The sequence below is a fragment of the Leptodactylus fuscus genome, chromosome 10, assembly GCF_031893055.1.
Source record: "Leptodactylus fuscus isolate aLepFus1 chromosome 10, aLepFus1.hap2, whole genome shotgun sequence".
Classification (NCBI taxonomy): domain Eukaryota; kingdom Metazoa; phylum Chordata; class Amphibia; order Anura; family Leptodactylidae; genus Leptodactylus; species Leptodactylus fuscus.
In genome coordinates, this window is record NC_134274.1 from 36,962,323 (window position 1) to 36,985,223 (window position 22,901).

Sequence of the window (22,901 nt, forward strand, 5' to 3'; positions counted from 1 at the left end):
ATGAAAAAGTTTGGGCACCCCTATTAATCTTAATCATTTTTAGTTCTAAATATTTTGGTGTTTGCAACAGCCATTTCAGTTTGATATATCTAATAACTGATGGACACAGTAATATTTCAGGATTGAAATGAGGTTTATTGTACTAACAGAAAATGTGCAATATGCATTAAACCAAAATTTGACCGGTGCAAAAATATGGGCACCTCAACAGAAAAGTGACATTAATATTTAGTACATCCTCCTTTTGCAAAGATAACAGCCTCTAGTCGCTTCCTGTAGCTTTTAATCAGTTCCTGGATCCTGGATGAAGGTATTTTGGACCATTTCTTTCTACAAAACAATTCAAGTTCAGTTAAGTTTGATGGTCGCCGAACATGGACAGCCCGCTCTCAAATGATCTGAAAACAAAGATTGTTCAACATAGTTGTTCAGGGGAAGGATACAAAACGTTGTCTCAGAGATTTAACCTGTCAGTTTCCACTGTGAGGAACATAGTAAGGAAATGGAAGACCACAGGGACAGTTCTTGTTAAGCCCAGAAGTGGCAGGCCAAGAAAAATATCAGAAAGGCAGAGAAGAAAAATGGTGAGAACAGTCAAGGACAATCCACAGACCACCTCCAAAGAGCTGCAGCATCATCTTGCTGCAGATGGTGTCACTGTGCATCGGTCAACTATACAGCGCACTTTGCACAAATAGAAGCTGTATGGGAGAGTGATGAGAAAGAAGCCGTTTCTGCACGTACGCCACAAATAGAGTTGCCTGAGGTATGAAAAAGCACATTTGGACAAGGCAGCTTCATTTTGGAAACAAAAATTGAGTTGTTTGGTTATAAAAAAAGGCGTTATGCATGGCGTCCAAAAAGAAACAGCATTCCAAGAAAAACACTTGCTACCCACTGTAAAATTTGGTGGAGGTTCCATCATGCTTTGGGGCTGTGTGGCCAATGCCGGCATCGGGAATCTTGTTAAAGTTGAGAGTCGCATGGATTCCACTCAGTATCAGCAGATTCTTGAGAATAATGTTCAAGAATCAGTGACGAAGTTGAAGTTACGCCGGGGATGGATATTTCAGCAAGACAATGATCCAAAACACCGCTCCAAATCCTCAGGCATTCATGCAGAGGAACAATTACAATGTTCTGGAATGGCCATCCCAGTCCCCAGACCTGAATATCATTGAACATCTGTGGGATGATTTGAAGCGGGCTGTCCATGCTCGGCGACCATCTAACTTAACTGAACTTGAATTGTTTGTCCAAAATCCCTTCATCCAGGATCCAGGAACTGATTAAAAGCTACAGGAAGCGACTAGAGGCTGTTATCTTTGCAAAAGGAGGATCTACTAAATATTAATGTCACTTTTCTGTTGAGGTGCCCATACTTTTGCACCGGTCAAATTTTGGTTTAATGCATATTGCACATTTTCTGTTAGTACAATAAACCTCATTTCAATCCTGAAATATTACTGTGTCCATCAGTTATTAGATATATCAAACTGAAATGGCTGTTGCAAATACCAAAATATTTAGAACTAAAAATGATTAAGATTAATAAGGGTGCCCAAACTTTTTCATAGGACTGTATAAAAGAAGAATGTAAACTTCTCCTTTCTGCTGAATCCACTGTCTCAAAAAACTCAGCAATATCTGCACCCATAAAAAAGCAAGAACTCAACGTGTGTCTTCAGCCTTGGACCATTCTATGGATCTGAGCTCCTTGCACATGAGACATTTAGCACAGTAACATAGAGATTACTATAGAAATCAATGTCATTCTTACCCAGCCAGCTCCTGTTCAAATAGACAGACACAAACACAGGAGGCACTGTAAAAAAATCCACTACGGAGTTCACTTCCAGCCAAAACCACAGCTTGTCATTGGCAGCGATAAACTGTGAAAACAAGGGAGGTTACGTCAAAAGAAGGCAATACTGGGAGCAAGGCAAGGTGCAAGCTAGATATGATTATTAGGGTTGAGCCGATCTGGAGATTTCAGGATTGTTTTTAAAATCTGATTTTCCATCATTTTCCAGGCAATCCCGATCATGAAATTTGCTCGATCGTCGACCGGGATCCGATCTTTCTCGACCCCGATCGCTCAACCCTAATGATTATGATAACATTCACACTAGCTGTCTTGTATACAAAACTTCCATTTCTAGATGAGATTTTAGCCTACACATAGGACATGCCATTTCTTAACTGGGTGTTTTGGTTATTTCACGTTGCCACCTATCTACAACTTGCTGATTCATGGGATCCCAACCGTTCATGAGAATGGGCATCACTTGTACCCCCATAAAGCAGTGCTTCTCATACTGTGAGGGGGCAAGGGTCTCTGGTGTGGCAAAGGTCTCTGGCTTCCATAGAATCAGGATCTTTGTATAGAAGATGAGAGGTCAGCAGAAGCCACTGCAGTGGATGGGGAGACGAGAAAGTAATAGGAGCAGAGCCACAGCCCTGGCTACTGTATAACGGTGGCAATGGAGAACTGCAGCTCTGCTTCTATTAGGTTGGGTTCACATAGGAGTTCTTTAGGCCGGATTTTGATGTGATGCCCGGTAACAGAATCCGGTCCAAAAAGCGGCTAGCCGCAACTGGATGCTGGTGCAGTGCATACAATGCACTGCGATCAAGTCGCAGCATTCTGCTCCGGATTAGGCCCAAATGTGGGAGGGAGGGTCACGAGGTGGACAGTTCATCAGTATGAAACATCCATCAGGGGCTGGGAATTCCAATAAAAATTAAAGTTCTTGTAGCTAACCAATATAAAAACTTGATCCCATTAGAAGGGCATTCAGACACATCGGTGCAATGCAATGACAGTTCCATAATTGCCATATTGTTCTTCTTCTAACTTTACAGCATTCTAAGACGTTAGAAATACCACTTACCCTCAGGCCAAAATACAGCAGGAAGAAGATGTTGAAGGCCATATCTATCTGAAGAGTGAAGTCCTTGTAGAAGTTTTGGCAGGTTTCAATAGGGCTGAAAGAAAAGACATAAGAATGCGCTTATTGATCTCGCTCTCGTTAGATAGATAGATAGATAGATAGATAGATAGATAGATAGATAGATAGATAGATGTAATGTTAACACTCTCTAGGATGGTGAGAAGGAGAACATGGCTGCTCTTCTGTGACACAAAGACAAGATTTATTCATATAGATCTTACTTAGTCTTAGGTGTAATGTCAGAGAAAAGAAAAGAGAAAATTAAGAGGTGAAGCCATGGGATATATCTCTATGTTCTGTGTTCATAAAATGAAGTAAGTGTGCAATGGAATCAGGAGCCAGAGTGTGCAACCAAACCATTCCACAAACGCCCCACGTAGCGAGACGCGGCCAAAAAGCGCTGCAAGAATAACTGTGGTAGATATGCATTGCAGTTTTTGCAACATCGCTTTTCTCAGAAGTCCACAGTTTCCCTCCACTTCAATTATACAGATACGAAAAACATCAGCGTTTCCGTAGTTAGAGTGGACACACTGCGATTTGCAAAATGCAACGGTTCTTAAAATCGGAGCATGTCCACTGTCGCTTAAACTGCTCCTCTGCTAATGAAGCTTATCTGTGCCAAGGAACAAGTTGTGCATCCAGACATATTCGCCGCAGCAATGCTTTATTCAGCTACATTTTGCTTGACTGTGCATCGCCTATTCATCAGAGCCAGTCTTGACAATCCCGTTTCCTTGACAAGTTATATCCACAGAATCCCTTTCACTGGATGAGTTTCCTCTATTACACCTTTCACGGTATACTTGTGACACAAGAAAGCCCATAACCATGGCAGTGTTTGATATAATGACCCAGCTAGTCTAGTACCGATAGCCATGGCTCAGATTGCTAGTTTTTCCCATTCTAATTTTAGACTGATCCATTAAAGACTTGCTCGGTTGATCTTATGCTGCACCCCAGGGTCATGTGTCTAATTTCTATACAATTGGGAAAGGGCAGGTATCTGTAACAATGTGGCCATTCATAAAGTATGTGAAGATGAAGATAGATCGGCATCTCTCCGTTTTCTTATTTAAAATAGCGTTTCAGAATGCTATTCCTTAGTCATAGCGTATTTTTTTTATCTAACTATTCATGTAAAGCCAATAGGGTATGGAAAAATACCCCACAAATTGTAAAAGTCCTGCAGAATATGCTGGTGCTATATAAATAAAATGTATCATTATTATTACTAGTCACTAGAGGTGAGCGAGTAGTGAAATATTCGAGATTCGAGATTCGTTTAGAGTAGAGCCTCAATATTCGACTACTCAATCGAATATCGAATCCGAATGATCATTACAGGGGAAACCACTATTCGACTAAAGGAGAGTCACCAAGTCCATGAGTAGCAGAAGGAGAATGTTTAGGAGGAGTGCTGTGCAGTTAAAGCGCACGGACCCCATAGACTATAACGGGTCTGTGCGGGCAGTGTGCGTGGCAAGCACATGGACCCCATCATAGTCTATGGGGTCCGTGCACTTTAACTGCACAGCGCTTGCAGTTGCACTGATATTCCATTCGGGGGGTCCTCCTGTGGACTCCTTCCGGACGGGAGGCAAGTGATAATGTGAACTGGCCCATACTCGTCCTCTAGAACTAGCGTTGATTGGCCGAATGCTATACGGAGTTTAAGATCGGACCACAGCAGTCTCCATCGTGGTCCAATCTTAAACTCCGCCTCGTCACAGACGAGCCTCCGGCAGAACCAACGTTGATTGGCCGAATGCTGTACACTGTATAGCATTCGGCCAATCAACGCTGGTTCTGCAGCAGGCTTGTCCTTGCTAGTCGGGAGAGCTGGCAGCTTGCGTTTACGTGGGAGCTGACTTTTTCTCATAGGAATGCATTGACCAGCATTGATTGGCCGAATGCTATACAATGTACAGCATTCGGCCAATCAATGCTGGTTCTGAATCAAATCTTTACTGCGAATAGCGAGTAGTATTCCAATGAGTACGAGTATTTCGAATACCGTAGTATTCTATTGAATGCCTACTCGATCGAATACAACTCGCTCATCTCTACTAGTCACTATTCCTATTGATTCCTGCAAACCGTCCATGATAGAACGCCCTGCCAGCTCTACAGCTGTCTATGGCACTTTGACATTCGCACGTCTTTCCACCAAAGCTTCTTCCTTTTCAGTTTTAGACATTGCTAAATTAAGTGAAGAATCTTGTATGTAATAGATAAATCTATTTTTCTGCCAGTGACCAAATATTTTGTATATAATGAAGTAATCATATAACATGGCCATGTATTCACATTACTCAACCACAGAGAAAAAAATGTGTGAGGTCTCGAAAAGGCATAAAAAACATAAAACCACTCAAGAAGACATATCAAATATTAAACGGACATGAAATTAGAGAGTGATATACACAAAGTCAGTCGGCAAATGTCAGAACTAATAATTCATGCGGATATTAATTTGACCAAATATTAAATTTAAAAGCAATTTACTTGACTTTACACCGCTAGGCACCAGTTTGTGTTTAATCCCTGCAGGTAAATGCTCTGTGCTATCTAAAGGAAGGGGAAAAAATGGAGAAGGCTAGAGAGAATATTAAATAGGATGTATTAGAATCAATATAATCCTCCGCTGAAGAAAAACAAACAACCCTCCCGCTGCACGGAAAATGAAAAGGTGCATTACAGTGATAGCAGAAGTGATGGACATAGGATGGATGGACAGTCCGTGTAACTCCAGAGATCAATAGAATACTCGTCAGATAAGAAGACATTGAGTTCCTATAAGTAGTATGCGATAGTATACACTTTGTTTGGCTATATGGTAGGATAGGGTATAGATACTGGAGGACCAGAGGCCACAATCACCCGGGCACCAGTTCTGGAGGGGTCAAAAAGGGGTCCTTGGCGCCTTAGTACCCGCGATATAAAGGGTCCTTTCACAATTTTTGGCTTTGGGCATGGATGGAGTCATAACTGGGTCCAGGTGCCAAAATTCAAAGCTACCCCTCACCACATGAAAGTAACATTAGTGCAATGAATAGGCGGTTCAGTACAGTAGGTAAGAAGACTAGTGTTGAATGATCGGGATCGGAAAAGATTGGATCCCGATCAGCAATTGGGTAAATTTCATGATCGAAATCGGGTACTGATCCCGCCTAAAAAAGATCGGGAACGGAATTCCGATACCAATCGCTCAACTTACCTGCACAGAACTGCTGCCGTTCCCTGGAGCTCCAGGCCATTGTCCTCGGTCCTCTCCTCTCTCTGATTCGTGATGCACTCACGTCTCCCAACCCTGTACCTGCCCACACTCTCCTAAGCCACAGCAAGCCCCGCCTACTCCCAACATCAGTAACACTAGCCTAGGGAGGCAGGGGAGTGCACGGCACTCTGCAGGCGTGTGAATGAGAGAGGAGAGGAAAGAGAAGAATGGGGAGCGGCAGCAGATCTGTGCAGGTAAGTGGACACCAGGGGGAACTAAGTAGCTGACGAATTTTTTAATCACTACACAGTGTGGAGTCCAAAAATTGAAGCATTCAATTTTTGGACTCCACGCTGTGTAGTGAACAGAATCGTTTTTAAAATCAGATTTTCGATCATGAAAAAATCCCATCGACTTGCATTAGGGTCGGGATCGGGTTCGGATGGAAAATGATCGGAAATTGGATTTTAAAAACGATCCTGAAGATCTCAAGATCGGTTCAACCCTAGTGAAGACATTTCATGATGGTTGCTCAGTACTATATTATACTATATTGTAGATCAGGGGTCAGCAACCTTTAGCACTTGAAACTACAACTCCCAACATGCTCCTTTTATTTCCATGGAAGTTTCAAGAACAGAAAAGCAAGTATGCATGCTGGGAGTTGTAGTTTTACAACAGAGGGGGTGCTGAAGGTTGCCTTCCCCTGATATATATATATATATATATATATATATTCATTCAAGCATGGCTCAAAAGGTTAAATGGTTTTCTCACCCCAGAAAACGATGGAAAATTTCCATTCATCGACTCTTTCACCCCCGTCCATTCTGATAGTGAATGGAGCAGTACTATAGATCCCTACACAGCCGTAGCTTCTTGGGTCAATGCAATACTGAAACATAGACTATGATTTATATTATTATTTTTTTACGGGAAGGATTGAGATAATAACGTTTTATTCCTGGGTATTCTTTCTCATATCTCTTTAAAAGTCCCATTAATAAAGTGTGGCTACAGCCAAACAAGAAGCTCCAAGAAGCCATCAGTATAATGGATGGATCTGCGTCTTCATGAATAGCTGCAGAGTAATTAAATGTGTCTTTCTTCTAGCCATAACTGCATCAAAATCCCATGTCTCTGCGCTTGGCATCTGACATCTCCGGAGACGCGGCCTCTGTACAATAAATACTGTCATGGATTTCATTGATGCATTTTGGTAAGTGTTCTTCCAGATCGATGGCGTGCGGGTACACTCCAGATTTTTTTGGTGACTCATGGCTGGGTAAGCTCACAGCAAATGATGGACACAAGGGGAAAAAAAAATGACAAGGACATCTTGATTACAGTTCTATCGAGAGTAAGAGACATTAGAGGTGGAATTAGTGACATACAACGTGACGTGATGTGCCTTCATTCCATGTCCTATATTGGGTGTGAGCAATATTTTTGTATTTTTGTATAACATCAAGTTATGCCTCTGCTTGTTGCCAAGTATATCTCAAGACCCTTCCAAGTTTCAGCAGTTTGTCTCCACCTCTTTGACAGTGCTGTAAGCCGATGGCTGGTCAGGTAATGGAGGGGTGTACATCTTACCCAGACTACTAAGGTGGGTGAGATGAGAAAACTCCAGAAAGAACATTTCTCGGCAGATAACTATTGTCTGCTGAGGGTAATTTCAAAGTTCCGGTTACTGGGCTGGATTTTTGGGAATGGCAGGTAGGTTGGTAGTGGGACCTGTCATTCCACCCCCCTCCAGCCCACACTTTGGGGATGTTCTGGCAGCGACTCAGCTGCAGAGAGTCTCCTCATAAAGGAGGTTTAAGAAGCCAGCTCCAGCAGCAACACTTTGGTAGAACTTGGCTGGAGAGCAAACAGACAGGTCATATTTTTGGAGCTGTGTCCTGAATGATTCTACTGGCTTTTGGATTTCTGTTATTCTAGGTTAGGTAACCTATTCTGTGTTTAGTTAGAGCCTAGCCGGGCAGGTATTTATTTTTGTATTGTTTCCTTTTTCGAGTGGAAATAAACTCTACCTTTGTTTTGGACTAAAGAAGCTGGACTTGTGTGTCTATGCCACCCCACCTAGCAACCCCAGCCCCTGACAGTGCCTATCCCTTTCTTGCAGGAACTACAATACAAAGTATTGTACAAATACAAAGTTTTAATCACTTTAACAGGTTTAATCCATTTAAAAACTGAGAAGTCATCTACCATTCTACTACCTGTCATTGCAGGTCTCGGTTATCAAACCGGTTATCATGGTTATATTTTACTCTTTCTGTGCCAGGCCGTTCAGCAATGGAATATTACTGAATGGCCCTTTATGGCGCACCCGGCTCTGCTTATTATGAATTACAGCAACTGTCTGCTTCCATGTATGTCCTGGAAAATCCAAGCTGTCCACGTTTGTTTAAATAACAGGCACACAGTGGATAAATTCATATGAAAAAAAAAAATCGCCTCCCCATCCAGAAAGTTTAACTACTTCAATCTGATGGAGCCCACACAGACAGCACAGCCGAGCTGAAGACAAGCCAGGGACACCCGGTATTAGACAATACTTCATTAAATGTAAGTGACGTGACAGATGATCAGGACAAGAGCAGGCAATGCTTACTGACGTGCACCATACAGCGCTATATTCACTACTGACCACAGAGACATAGGGTACGCCGCCCATGTCATTACAGCTGTATTAATACTTGGGGCTGCCCTGGCACAGGGGGTGAACACTCCCTCATTTGGCAACTGTGCCATGAAGTTCTAAATTATGACTTTTATTGAATGCTGAAAGAGTCGGCGTACTTAGAAAGTTATTTACACGCTGCTGAGTGCTCGAAGCTTCCAAGTCACGGACTAGGATCAGTAAAAAAATATGGCCACTTACTACATACAATTATTACGCATCTACAGTCCTGCTTTCCATATACATCCACATTCAATGGCAATAAAAAAGTTTCATCTATAAACTGTATTGAGAGCCCAAGCCTGGACGGCAGAAAAGAATGATCAGTAGTAGAAAACCCAAAATAAAGAGGATACTGAAAGGGGGCTTTTAATTCTATTAAAGGGCAATAAAAACATAGACTTAGGGTTGGTTCACATCTGTATTTGTATTCCGTCCAAGAGGGACCGCATGAGCACTCCCCCAGAACAGAATACCAAATGCAATTGCAGGCGCTGTGCAGTAAAAACACATGGACCCCGTAGACTATAATGGGGTCTGTGTGCTTACTGCCAGTTCTTAGCACAGAACATGCGGACAGGAAATCTACTTTCCTGTCCACATGATTCATGCGGGCAGCGCGCGGAAAGCACACGGACCCCATTATAGTCTATGGGGATCTACTTTCCTGTCCGCATGATTCATGCGGGCAGCGAGCGGCAAGCACACGGACCCCATTATAGTCTATGGGGATCCGTGTGCTTTTACTGCACAGCGCCTGCAATTGCGTTTGGTATTCTGTTCAGGGAACCCAATGGAAATCTACAACATTACAGCAGGTATAATTTTTGAAAACGCAGCTTTTCCACTGTGGATATTTTTCTGCAATGTGTGGGTGGGATTAGCAGGAATACCGTCCACTTTTCAGGTACCGTAAAACGTAGCGTTTTTTGTTACGGCATTTTTGCAATGTGGGGCTTCAGCCTAAAGTAAGTTTTCCACCAGAACCCTTCATATCAACCCAGATACCCCTCTTAAATCAAATCGTGTTTTTAGTTTGTGAATCAGAGTCTCTGCTACAACTGTTTTTGTAAATATGCAAATGAGCTCTTTAGAGCAATGAGGGTATTGCCATCCTTCCAAAGAGTTAATTTGCATATTGACAAAAACCATTTCGGCAATGAACGTAACGATTCACAAGGGTGAAATTCCATTTGATACGATTGACCCTAATTTATCAGTGGGACTACGTTCATATGCTGGGTCCCTTTAATGTAGACGATCGCTCTATACAGAACCAAATGAAAGGTTTCCACGGTTTTCTGAAAAAAACCTTATTTTCGTCTTGCCTAGTATTAATCTTTGCACTAATTGTCTAGGATCATAGTCTATAGCTTTTCACCAAATTACGGTCATATCAGATGGCTAATACTGATTACAATGTGATGAATGTATCGAAATCTACGCACAACATTTATCAACACACTTCTTGCATTATCATTTGCAGGTATCTTCTATGTCTGCGCCTTTAGCAACTCTTATCACGCTGCCAACCCACAACTGCAGCTTGCGACCCTAAGCCAGTTCTCCCAGAAGCCTAGTCTGCTCCATTCAATTAGCCTGAAAGCTTCTACAATGTGTCATTTGTTTAATCAGATTTCACTCCAATTTTCTTCCTGTGACACATCTAGTAGTCAAAGGTTGTTGCTATGCTTCTGTAGTCAGAGTTGGCTGTCTGAAATGCCCTTCTGACAGTCAAGAGCTACGGTACCGGCACCAATAGTTCTTCAGCAGGGGCACAGAACGGGAAAGCCGATGAATTCAGTGCACTGTCTGCTTTCTAGCGGTGTATTACACCGCATGTGCCCCAGGTCTCTTACCTTTAGATGTGATCTCCGCCGTGCCGTTCCTTAGAAATACCGTTTTTTTACCGGTATGTAAATTAGTTCTCTGGCAGCGATGGGGGCGGGCCCCGGCGCTGAAAATGCAAAGGGGGCGTCCCCACTGCAGCTCGAGAACAAGATCCTGCAACGCCTCTATCTTCGGCTGGATCCTCCCCTTCTCTGTCGTCTTCCTCCTGCGTCACCTCCGACGCCTGCGCAAAACACTAGTAGAGCCGACTGCGTATGCTGGCCAGCGGCCATTTGGGGAGGCGGCTCTTGCTCTTGTAGTTCAATGCAGGAGCGGCCTCCCAAAAATGGCCGCATTCGCACTCGGCTCTGCTGGTGTCTCACTGGCAGAGCCAACTGCGCAGGCGTTGGAGGTGACGCAGGAGGAAGATGACAGAGAAGGGGAGGATCCAGCTGAAGATAGAGGCGTCGCAGGATCGTGTTCTTGAGCTGCAGTGGGGACACCCCCATCGCATTTCCAGCGCTGGAGCCCACCCCCATCGCAGTGAGAGAACTAATTTGCATACTGGTAAAAACCGGTATTTCTAAGGAACGGCACGGCGGAGATCACATCTAAAGTTAAGAGACGAATAGCCTATTTAAAGCCTATTCCGACGTCTTATCCACAAAAAAAGAGGTTTTAATGGTAGAATCCCTTTAAAAAGATAATTATATCACCCAAATTATTCAATAAATATTATCTGCCATATCTCTGCTTTATATTGGCATCATCTTTTAATCGTTCTTCAATTTATTTTGAACGTTACAAGGCTTACAAGTATAAAGCCGGTTACACACGACCGCGTCGTCATTTTTTTCAATAGTACATTCATTTAGCTCCAGGTTCAGCCAAACCCAAAATTCTGTGTGTATGAACTACTATTGTATGCTGGGTCCTGTCCTATGCCATAGACTTGCCATGTATAGTCTATCAGCAGGATGGTGCACATTTCCATATGGATATTTGAATGAATCTCTATCAATCTGTACAAAACTGAACTACTGTCCAAATATCTGCGGCAACACCACTGGGAATCACATTGAACATTTGAAGTGTATAGATAAAACTTGTATAGATAGCGTGTCTTTTCATGATCATAAATTTGTGTTACATTCTCAGTTCTTGCTTATAGATACCAAGGCTATCGTTCACCCTGTATAAGGATTATGGTCTTGGTTTACAGATGCAGTGTGAAATGGTGGGCAAAGAGAAGAATTCTGATAAGAAGGTAATTAGAATGTCAAGGTCACTTTCATCTGTTCCTTCCTTGATGTAAAGAAATGTCACATTAACATTTACAGGAAGAGTACCATGGGGAATCCTGCGTGACATGAGTTGGAGAAGGCAGCAATCGCCACAGGAAAGTGATACGAGAGATATATGTTCTGAAAAATCTAAATGATTCAAATATTTCACAGCGTACCTGTTGTATCCTACAACTTTGTAGGATAAGTTATGTGTCTATGTGAGGAGTAACGTTGTATCTGGTCATTATATGACACTTTGAGAAACACTGGCATGTTCTGATATCAATAAACGGCTTTGGTTGTGATACAATGTTTCTCTTCGGCGCAATAACAGACTAAACCTGTGCTTTCTCCTATCTCCTTGTGCTTACTCCTCCACACTCCTCTCTCCATAAAGATGATTCATGTGACCCGCAGTCTGTCTTGAGACAGATCGAGCAGTGATTTTCTGTCTTTCCTCTCTCACACCCCTCACTCAGATCTTGTATGAAGAGAACGGGATCAGAATGTCAGTGTTACACAGAAATCTATGGAGCAGCCGCTAGCAAGTTCTTTTATGTCACTCTCCATTAAGCATACTCCTCCTTCCCTTTCCATAGACTTTGGTGTGTGAGGTCGAGAACCGTATCCAATTTCTGGATACAAGTTCTATTAATGATAACAGGTCAGGCAAACGGAGATAAAATCATTATTATTTAATATATGACAAAGCGTCTCCGATTCACTTATTATTTATGAAAAGAGATTATAACTGGAGGTATGCTTTAATAAAATACGTGTCAGTCAATAACCAGAAGCGAGGTGTCGCACATCGGAAGTCAATAGCCCGAAGCGAATCGGAGGTCATTTGCAATTCTTTCTGCTATTGTATCCAACTTGCATCTTACACAGTAAACACAAAACCAATCTTCTTTAAGCATGTATACTCACTTGGATGAATCGATGAAGTATATCACCAGGGCCCCAATGCTCAGAGCAAAGACAGTCACTACCTGTCACAAAAAGACAGCAGGGTTAGTATTTTGGTGACCAAAACAAAGCAACATAAAAATCAATCACACACCTGAATGACGGGTTTAGAAAATGGAGTTTACAGAGGCGCGTGGTAGGATAGAAAAATCCCTTGTACGGTGCTTTCCCTGCCATTGCACAGAAACCTTCTGCTTACCCCACTCGCACACATTGATTGACAGCTTTCCTAGTATTAGACATTGTACAGAGATTACGGCTAAGGACCCACGTTGCGGACATGCAGCTTTTTTTGTTGCAGATTTTGCTGCATCCAGAAATGGATCGTGAAGTAGATAGAAGAAGAAGAGCTTTCTTTGTATCTTCTTCACAATCCGTTCCTGACTTTGGCTCTAAGATATGTAGCAAATTCTGCAACAAAAAACAACAACTGTGTTTCCGCAATGTGGACCCTTAGCCTATAGGAGGGATAAAAAGGACTTTCCTAGGAGTCCTGTTACAATTATTACTCACTATTTCTACTTCTATTAGACTCTGCTCTGAGGTTCCTGTTATGCTAAGGAAAAAGAATCAAATGTCATTATATATTTTTACATCTGTAACAACATTTTCTGAAAGTTTATGCGTCCAGCCTGGAAGAAGAGTATGGCTTGTCAGAAGAAAAGCTGGGGCTTATTGGTAGAGGAGGATGATGAAGATGAAACACCGTGCATCAAAGAATACGCCAAAATGGTAAATTTGTTGTTATCTAAGTCAATTGATGAGAGATGTAAACGAAGATTAGACATTCTAAACCTTTTCTGATCCCTATTCTTCTTGCTGCCATAAAGTGTTATGGGGTATTCCCAGCAGACGTATTTATAGTATATGCCGTATATATTTTATGATATTTCTAGAATTTACACCTTCTCTATGGAGTCAAGTGTTTCACATTCCAATAGAATACAATGGAGCGATGCACATTAATACACAACCATCTTTATCTCTCTGGCGTACTGGTAAATATAGCGTAGTAAGGATCGCCAATTTCATCTGAATCTGTAATTTAGTATTAGTAGTAAATCTGCCCCAGGGTGCAGAGGGTTGTCTAAGAAACTGGTGGCCATTTTGCAGAAAAGGTATGCAGATTGACAATTGCAGGAACTGCACCAGAAAGATTAAAAAGCAGGTATTTTAACAATGCATTATCTGTATTTACAGTGAAGTTTTTATTAGGAACTGGAGGGTTGCATTACAGACTGATGATAAGTATATAGGGAGTAGCCACAACATGATGGGTATATCATCCTATTGATGCCACCTACACAATCAGGAGCAGGCAGTGACTGGAATTTACCCTGCCACAGATCCACTCCAACCCCAGAGATCAGAGAAACCTCGGATCCACCCTGTTTAACCCCTTGACTCCTGCAATCAACGCTGAATTACTTTAAAGGGGCCCTATCACTAGATTTACGTGTTATGAGTTAAAGCTTTAAAAAGGCTATTCAGGTGCTAATCGTTTGTAAAAAGACCCCCCTGTTGTTGTCAATTACTGTGGAAATCGATATGCAAATAAGCTCGATCGTGCACAGCAGGCGTTACATGCACCCCTTAGCATCATAGCTTCTGGACGCCCACCGCTCCCTCCAAGCCCTCCTCCTCCTGCTTGTTCACCACCTCCATCATTGGAGGTTTCTATTGAAATCACGCGCATGCGCAGTAGCCTTCCCCCGGTGCACTACTGTGCATGCTCCAGCACCAGCTCGCAATGTTCTCTACGGGAAAATGGCGCTGGAGCGTGTGATTTCAATAGAAACCACTGACGATGGAGGTGGTGAATAAGCAGGAGGCGGAGGGCTTGGAGGCTCAATTAAGAGTGGTGGGCGTCTAGAAGTTATGACGCTAAGGGGTGCACGGAACGCCCACCGTGCACGATCGAGCTCATTTGCATATCGATTTCCACGGTAATTAACAAAAATAGGGGGGGTCTTTTTACAAACTTTTTAAAGGCTATTCAGGCATATCTTTAGCTCATAACAGGTAAATCTAGTGATAGAGCCCCTTTAAGTATGGAAACACGAAGGGGAAGATTTACTAACCTGAATGTGCCAGAATTATAACTCAAAATGCACCCAAAAAATTGGGCTACATGGCTTGTGCCAGATTTATTGTCTTATTCCTTACTAGAAACTTTTGAAGAGTCTAGAAAAAGGATGGGGTTTAAAATTCATGAATCTGCGCCACAAATTTGGCACAAAATATTAAGTTTAAGGTACAGTAAATCCATTATGAGATAAGTGTCTAGCAAGATGTGTCAAACAACCTGAGACACTGTGATACGTTTGGTGCATCTTCTGCCTGCCAGATATGGTTTAATACTATCTACATCTAAGACAGCAATAGTAAATCTCCCCATTGTCTCTTCTAAACATTAACAGATATTTTCACGATTTATCATCACGAGTCTTGTCTTTCTTTCTCCAAAAGTTGCTTTTGCTCTTTGACTAGGGTTTAAAGGGTTAAGGGGATATCGTCACTCTTTTGGGAGAGATCACCATGTAGGCGTGTGGAGTCTTATTAAGCCATTTGCGCTCCACTGTGAGGGATCATGGGAAGAATATGCAAATCTGTCTTCCATGATGTAAATAGGAAGACAGTGCCTCAGTCATGCAGCCCACTAGGGGGAACTCCCACAGTGGAGCGCAAACGGCTTAATAAGACTCCACACACCTACATGGTGGTCTCTCCCTAAGGAGTGATGATATCCCCTTAACCCTGTCTAGAAGCCTCTCACCTCTGCCAAGTCAGTCTTCTCTGCGCCGGGCTGAAGAGATCCAAATAGATCTTAACAACTGTCCTCGGCTGAGAGACTGACTTGGTAAAATCCCACATCATTGCAGCAAAGGCCTCTGGGAAGGTCGGGCATGATGTTAAAGGGAGCATCCCTTAGTGGACTGCATGACTGAGGCACTGTCTTCCTATTTAAATCATGGGAAGAATATGCAAATCTGTCTTTAATGATGTAATTAGGAAATTAGTGCCTCAGTCATGCAGTCCAATAGAGGGCGCTCCCTGAGGATGTGCAAGTCTGTCTTCCATTATGTAATTAGGAAGACAGAGCCTCAGTCATGCAGACCAATAGAGGGCTCTCCCTTTAACATCATGCCCAACCTTCCCAGAGGCCTTTGTTTGCAATGATGTGGGATTTTACCAGGTACAGTCTCTCAGCCGAGGACAGCTGTTTCGATATTTTTGCATCTCTTCAGCCCGGCGCAGAGAAGACTGACCTGGCAGAGGTGAGAAAGACAGATTTGCATATTCTTCACATGTTCCCTTGCACAGTGGAGCACTAATGGCTTAATAAGTCTCCCCACACCTAAATGGTGGTCTCTCCCTATGAAGTGACGATATCCCCCTAACCCTATTTACACCATGGAAGACATATCTGCATATTCTTCCTAGGGTTTAAAGGGTATACATGGGTATATATATATATATATATATATATATATATATATATATATATATATATATGGGTATAATGAAACTGTATGTACGCTGGAAAGTGCTAGTGAAAATCATACAGACAATACATAGTATCACATGCCCTGTAAGGACACAAATAAGAAGTAACAATTACCACGGCCTTCTCAAGATCCGGAGGGCAAGTCTTTTATTCTATTACACCCTTCCCTCCCTGATGTCATTTATTATTAAGGGATTTCTTTCAGCGGGTGACTTGGAAATGCAATCAACGCATGGAGATGTTTATCAGAGAGATAAATGGTATCTTTAGTCTTATCACAGTCTACCATCTGTAGGACAATGGTGCGGAGGGAACTAGGACATGTTTCTGGAAGTAAAGGATTATCAAGAAGGACAAACACAAATAAAACAACTTATAGTATTTCTAACCACTCGACTGCAGAAACTGTAATGGCTGGAGGTACGGAGCGCAAGGCGCTAAGACACAACGATTTCATATTCCACGTATTTCAATGTGTACGAGTCTGGGATTACAATGTGACTGGGTTTTATGGTTTAGTAATGCGCCTTAGATCTCATTCCATTTATTAAAAGACTAAAAACTTCAAAAGATATTTCACATTTTGACAAGAAACAAATACCATTGAAATGTTTACATAGGCTAATAAACACAGTCGGCAACTCGTGACATTTTATGGATATTTCCAGCGCTGCGTTTCATCAATGACAGCCTTCATAAAGCTGTTGCTGAGATGGAACACGTCTACCACTTATAATGTCTCAGACTCAGGATGGCTGTCTATGATGCAGAAGCGTATAAAACGCCACAGGTATGAACAACTCGCTTATTCGGTCCATATATAGCACAAAAAGGAAAAACCCAATGGGATCAATGGATCTTATGAATCGAGATGGGCAAACCACTTCGGCACGAGCCAGGAATGACCCAAACTCTTATCAAACTCATATGGACAACAGGTAACTCTTCAAGAAGAAAGAAAAGGATTGGACACGTTGAAACCCAATATGTCAACTTTACTGTAAGAGTCAAGAGGCCCCATAAATGTTAGATGGCCGGTAGTGTCATTGAAATCAGTAGGTTAAGCTGACATACTGTATATTTAATGTGAATGGCCAGCTTTAGACACAGACTATACAGGAAGAGTTTCACTTCAGTCCATAGTGGAGTGCTTTAGCAGCAGGACAGCCATAGAGCTGCCGAAACGCAGGAACAGGCAAACCATCGACGGCAACAATTTGCTGAATATAGGCGGATCATCGACGCCAACAACACACAGTCGAAGTCGCGGGCAGAGGCTAGATTGTAATAAAATTTCACATCTCAATGGACATCTATAAAGTATAGTGTTGGCCAAAAGTATTGGCACCCCTGCAATTCTGTCAGATAATACTCATGTTCTTTCAGAAAATGATTGCAAGCACAAACTCTTTGGTATTCATATCTTCATTTATTTTGCTTCCAATGAAAAAAAACACAAAAGAGAATGAAAAAAAGTCAAATCATTGATCATTTTACACAAAACTCCAAAAATGGGCCGGACAAAAGTATTGGCCCCCTCAGCCTAATACTTGGTAGCACAACCTTTAGACACAATAACTGCGAACAACCGCTTCCGGTAACCATCAATGAGTTTCTTACAATGCTCTGCTGGAATTTTAGACCATTCTTCTTTGGCAAACTGCTCCAGGTCCCCCCTGAGATGTGAAGGGGGCCTTCTCCAAACTGCCATCAGGAGATCTCTCCCCCACAGGTGTTCTATGGGATTCAGGTCTGGACTCATTGCTGCCACTTTACAAGTCTCCAGTGCTTTCTCTCAAACCATTTTCTAGTGCTGACCCGAAGTGTGTTTTGGGTCATTGTCCTGCTGGAAGACCCATGACCTCTGAGGGAGACCCAGCTTTCTCACACTGGGCCCTATATTATGCTGCACAATGTGTTGGTAGTCTTCAGACTTCATAATGCCATGCACACGGTCAAGCAGTCCAGTGCCAGAGGCAGCAAAGCAACCCCAAAACATCAGGGACCTCCGCCATGTCTGACTGTAGGGGGCATCTTCTTCTCTTTGAAGGCCTCTTTTTTTTCCTGTAAACTCTATGTTGATGCCTTTTCCTACTTTTGTCTCATCTGACCAGAGAACATTCTTCCAAAACGTTTTTGGCTTTCTCAGGTAAGTTTTGGCAAACTCCAGCCTGGCTTTTTTATGTCTCTGGGTAAGAAGTGGGGTCTTCCTGGGTCTCCTACCATACAGTCCCTTTTCATTCAGACACCGACGGATAGTACAGGGTGACACTGTTGTACCCTCGGACTGCAGGGCAGCTTGAACTTGTTTGGATGTTAGTTGAGGTTCTTTATCCACCATCCGCACAATCTTGCGTTGAAATCTCTCAACAATTTTTCTTTTCTGTCCACATCTAGGGAGGTTAGCCACAGTGCCATGGGCTTTACACTTCTTGATGACACTGCGTACAGTAGACACAGGAACATTCAGGTCTTTGGAGATGGACTTGTAGCCTTGAGATTGCTCATGCTTCCTCACAATTTTGCTTCTCAAGTCCTCAGACAGTTCTTTGGTCTTCTTTCTTTTCTCCATGCTCAATGTGGTACACACAAGGACACAGGACAGAGGTTGAGTCAACTTTAATCCATTTCAACTGGCTGCAAATGTGATTTAGTTATTGCCAGCACCTGTTAGGTGCCTCAGGTAAGTAACAGGTGCTGTTAATTACACAAATTAGAGAAGCATCACATGATTTTGAAACAGTGCCAATACTTTTGTCCACCCACTTTTTTATGTTTGCTGTGGAATTATATCCAATTTGGCTTTTTGACAATTCTTTTCGTGGTTTTCCATTGAAGACAAATTAAATGAAGATATTAATACCAAAGAATTTGTGCTTGCAATCATTTTCTGGAAGAAAATGAGTATTATCTGACAGAATTGCAGGGGTGCCAATACTTTTGGACAACACTGTATAATATAACACATATGACCATCAAATGTTTAGTTTTGATATTAAATCACAGAGACATGCTAAAGCTGTGTTGCACATTCAGCAAGATCTATACCAACGGTGTGGATATAATGGTGCAATGTGTGTTGTTATACTGAGACACATGTAATATTCTCTGTACTACAGACGGCACTATGGATTGGTGCGAGACCTGAAGTACTACGTATAGCTTTCACTCTCATTATCTTCTGTTTAATTGATTCTTGTCTCTTTTAGAAAAATCATAATCAAATGCAAATGAAATGTCTACCTTTAGCCTACACAATGGAGGTTGCAATTTTGTGAAGTCAGATTCTTAGGAACTAGTCAGCACACTAAGGCTCTATTAGTAATAATAAATGAAATAATCCATGTGATGCCGTTCAAAAGAATTTACTTTTGGTTATTTTTCGATTAATTGTATCAGCCTTACTCATAGACTTGGTTATGGCTCCCAGATGAAATACAAGGTTGAAGGACAGGCTATGGAGAAAATATTTTTTGACGCGTTACAAACTTCATTCTGAAGGGTATCGTTATTGTTTGTGTTCATAAATGCAAACTTCTAGGCCACTGCAATATCCATTTTTAACACTAGGGGGAGTAAGGTACAGGAATACCATAAAAGCAATGGCTACATTAAATTCCATTGACATTAACTGGTTAATAGCGTATTTTACGTACCGGTATGTCTACAGACAGCTCCAAAATACAATGTACAAGGCAACATGGAAAACTGCTGTTGACTGATATTTCGCTATAATGACGACATCTACAAATGTAACACACATCTTCTAGACTTGACACATGGTCACTGTTGGTTTTTACCGCAAAGTGGGCATGGGATTTGCTAGAATCCCATCCACTTTACCCTGACTTTTCCCATTGAAGTGAATGGGAAATGCTCGCGTGTACGGGTCGGCATGAGCAGAGCTTGCCATACACGCAGCACTTCCCATTCACTTCAATGGGAGCGCTCGTAGTGAAAAAAGCAGCCCATTCATTTCTATGGGGAGCGCTCGTATGCCGGCTCCCATAGAAATGAATGGGAACTGCTTTATACGCCGCTGATTCTGAATGTGTTTTACGTTCAGAATAAGCTGGCGTATACTCAGTGTGAACTCACCCTTAGTTGGGTTCGGGTAATCTGTAACCTTAGTTTATGAGCCAGATGGAAGCTGCAATCTCAATACTGATGCCAGTGCTTTGGGCCCCCTAAGGCTCCTGGGCCACGCTGCGACTGCAACCTCTGCACCTCATCAAGTTACACCCCTGGTCATCAGTATCTAATTGGTGGAGGTCTGACAACCATACCATGATGGATTAGATGTGATGGCTGCCTCCTCATGGACAGTAATAGGACTAGAGCCGCAGCCCTGACACCACCGATATACAGTATATAGAGGCTATAGCTCTGGTCTTATTACTTGAATAAGGGCAGAGCTGCTTCCAGTTCTGTCCATTGATTTAGCTTACTCCTAGGGGCAGACAGATCAACTAACCAGGATCCGGGTGTCAGACCTTTACTGATATGATATTGATGACCAATGCTATGGGTAGGTCATCAGTGTGAAAAGCTCCTGGGGAGTATTGAAAACCCATTAAATCTGCTATAAAATCTGTATGTTATATGATGCCATAGATTTGGATGAAAATTTGGCCATAGGTTTCTCCCTTTGCATGCCATTGGTTGAAATCTGTGGCAGAAAGAAGAAGCTGCTGGAGATTAAGACATTTGCAGCGTGCCCTTAAATAGGTGCGGATTTTTGCTGCAAAATATGAACAAGGGATTTGTGAGCCCCACAGTCACATGCATTGTACTTTGCTTTGCTGCAGATTTTCAGGGAGCAATCTGCATCCAAAACCTGCATCACATTCACTGTGTGTGACTATGGCCTTGTTATTACTCATATGAGACATCCGGACAGCTGCACTGAATATTGAATAATCTATGGATTATTTCTGCTGAGTATGCTATTAACTACTGCATTGCCAAATCGGCTATATGGGAGAGTGAAATTGCAGTTTCATCATTTTATATTCATAGGTACAACTTTAGCTGGCACAACTTGTGCTATGGCATGTGTCCAGAGAGCTTGAAGGCATAATCTGTAACAAGGCCCTTAACTGTCATGGGCCATTTCTAATACCGGTCATATAAAATGGAGCAGAACAACTTCATGGGCTTCCAAATGGTATTCCCAATTTTGGGACATCCACAGGATGCTACCATAGCTCTTCTGTGTGATACGACCAGATGGGCTGACCTTCTCTTCCCACTTTCATTACTATCAAGACCTGGACCAATTCAAAATTCCACAGACAATGTAGGGGAAATGAAAGAAATCCGCGCTTACCGACTGAATTCTTTGCCAGTGGATCTTTATTAAAACCTTCCACTCACACAACGCGTTTCGAAACCTATAGCCGGTTTCTTCTTCAGGTGTACATAAGGGTAGTACCCTTATGTACACCTGAAGAAGAAACCGGCTATAGGTTAGGGTAGTACCCTTATGTACACCTGAAGAAGAAACCGGCTATAGGTTAGGGTAGTACCCTTATGTACACCTGAAGAAGAAACCGGCTATAGGTTTCGAAACGCGTTGTGTGAGTGGAAGGTTTTAATAAAGATCCATTGGCAAAGAATTCAGTCGGTAAGCGCGGATTTCTTTCATTTCCCCTACATTGTCTGTGGAATTTTGAATTGGTCCAGGTCTTGATATTCTATATACGCCTAGTGCGTTTGTCATCTGCTGCTTCTGGCTTCTGTTATGGATTTATGTGTGGGGCTGTTTTGAATGCTGTGATCTCTCACAGCACCACAAGGTGATTACAGTCCTACTAATACTTGTTTTGTGCTGTTATCAAAGGTAATGCACCAGGTGCCGCGCGGTGCTTTTTTGTGTTTTTTTCCACTTTCATTACTAATCCTTTAGCACCCATGATCTGTTTACCAGTTTACTGGTTGTTATGGTTGAGTGATTGGGAAGGATCGGATCCTGATTGGCGATCAAGCAAATTTCACGATCGAGATTTTGCTGGAAAATGATCGAAAATTGGATTTTAAAAACGATCCTGAAATCTCAAGATCAGCTCAACCCAATCTGGGCCATGATGTACCAGTAGGGTTGAGCGATCGGAAAAGATCGGATCCCGATCGGCGATGGAGCAAATTTCACGATCGGGATTGGCTGGAAAATGATTGAAAATCGGATTTTAAAAACAATCCTGAAATCTCAAGATTGGCTCAACCCTATTTGGGACACGATGTACCAGTAGAGTTGATCGATCGGGAAAGATTGGATCCCGATCAAGCAAATTTCACGATCGGGATTTTAAAAATGATCCTGAAATCTCAAGATCGGTTCAACCCTACTGGTTGTCCTTCCATGAACCACTTGTAGCGGTATCAACTACTGCATCTCAGGAACAACTGCAAGATCTGCCATTTTTAAGATGCTCTGTTGAATAGT

The 22,901-nt window shown here is 42.3% G+C and overlaps 1 protein-coding gene across 16 annotated transcripts in view; it reads right to left on the minus strand.

Annotated features, from left to right (window-relative positions):
- KCNMA1 (potassium calcium-activated channel subfamily M alpha 1) overlaps positions 1-22,901 on the minus strand; it is a 340,822-nt gene that overhangs the window by 183,368 nt on the left and 134,553 nt on the right. For all 16 annotated transcript variants that reach the window (XM_075257904.1, XM_075257914.1, XM_075257905.1 and 13 more), the window contains exons 3-5: positions 12,910-12,971; positions 2,895-2,988; positions 1,781-1,892 (exon numbers count right to left, since the gene is read on the minus strand). In XM_075257904.1, coding sequence (XP_075114005.1) covers positions 1,781-1,892; positions 2,895-2,988; positions 12,910-12,971 — 268 coding nt within the window. The remainder of the gene's footprint in view (positions 1-1,780; positions 1,893-2,894; positions 2,989-12,909; positions 12,972-22,901) is intronic.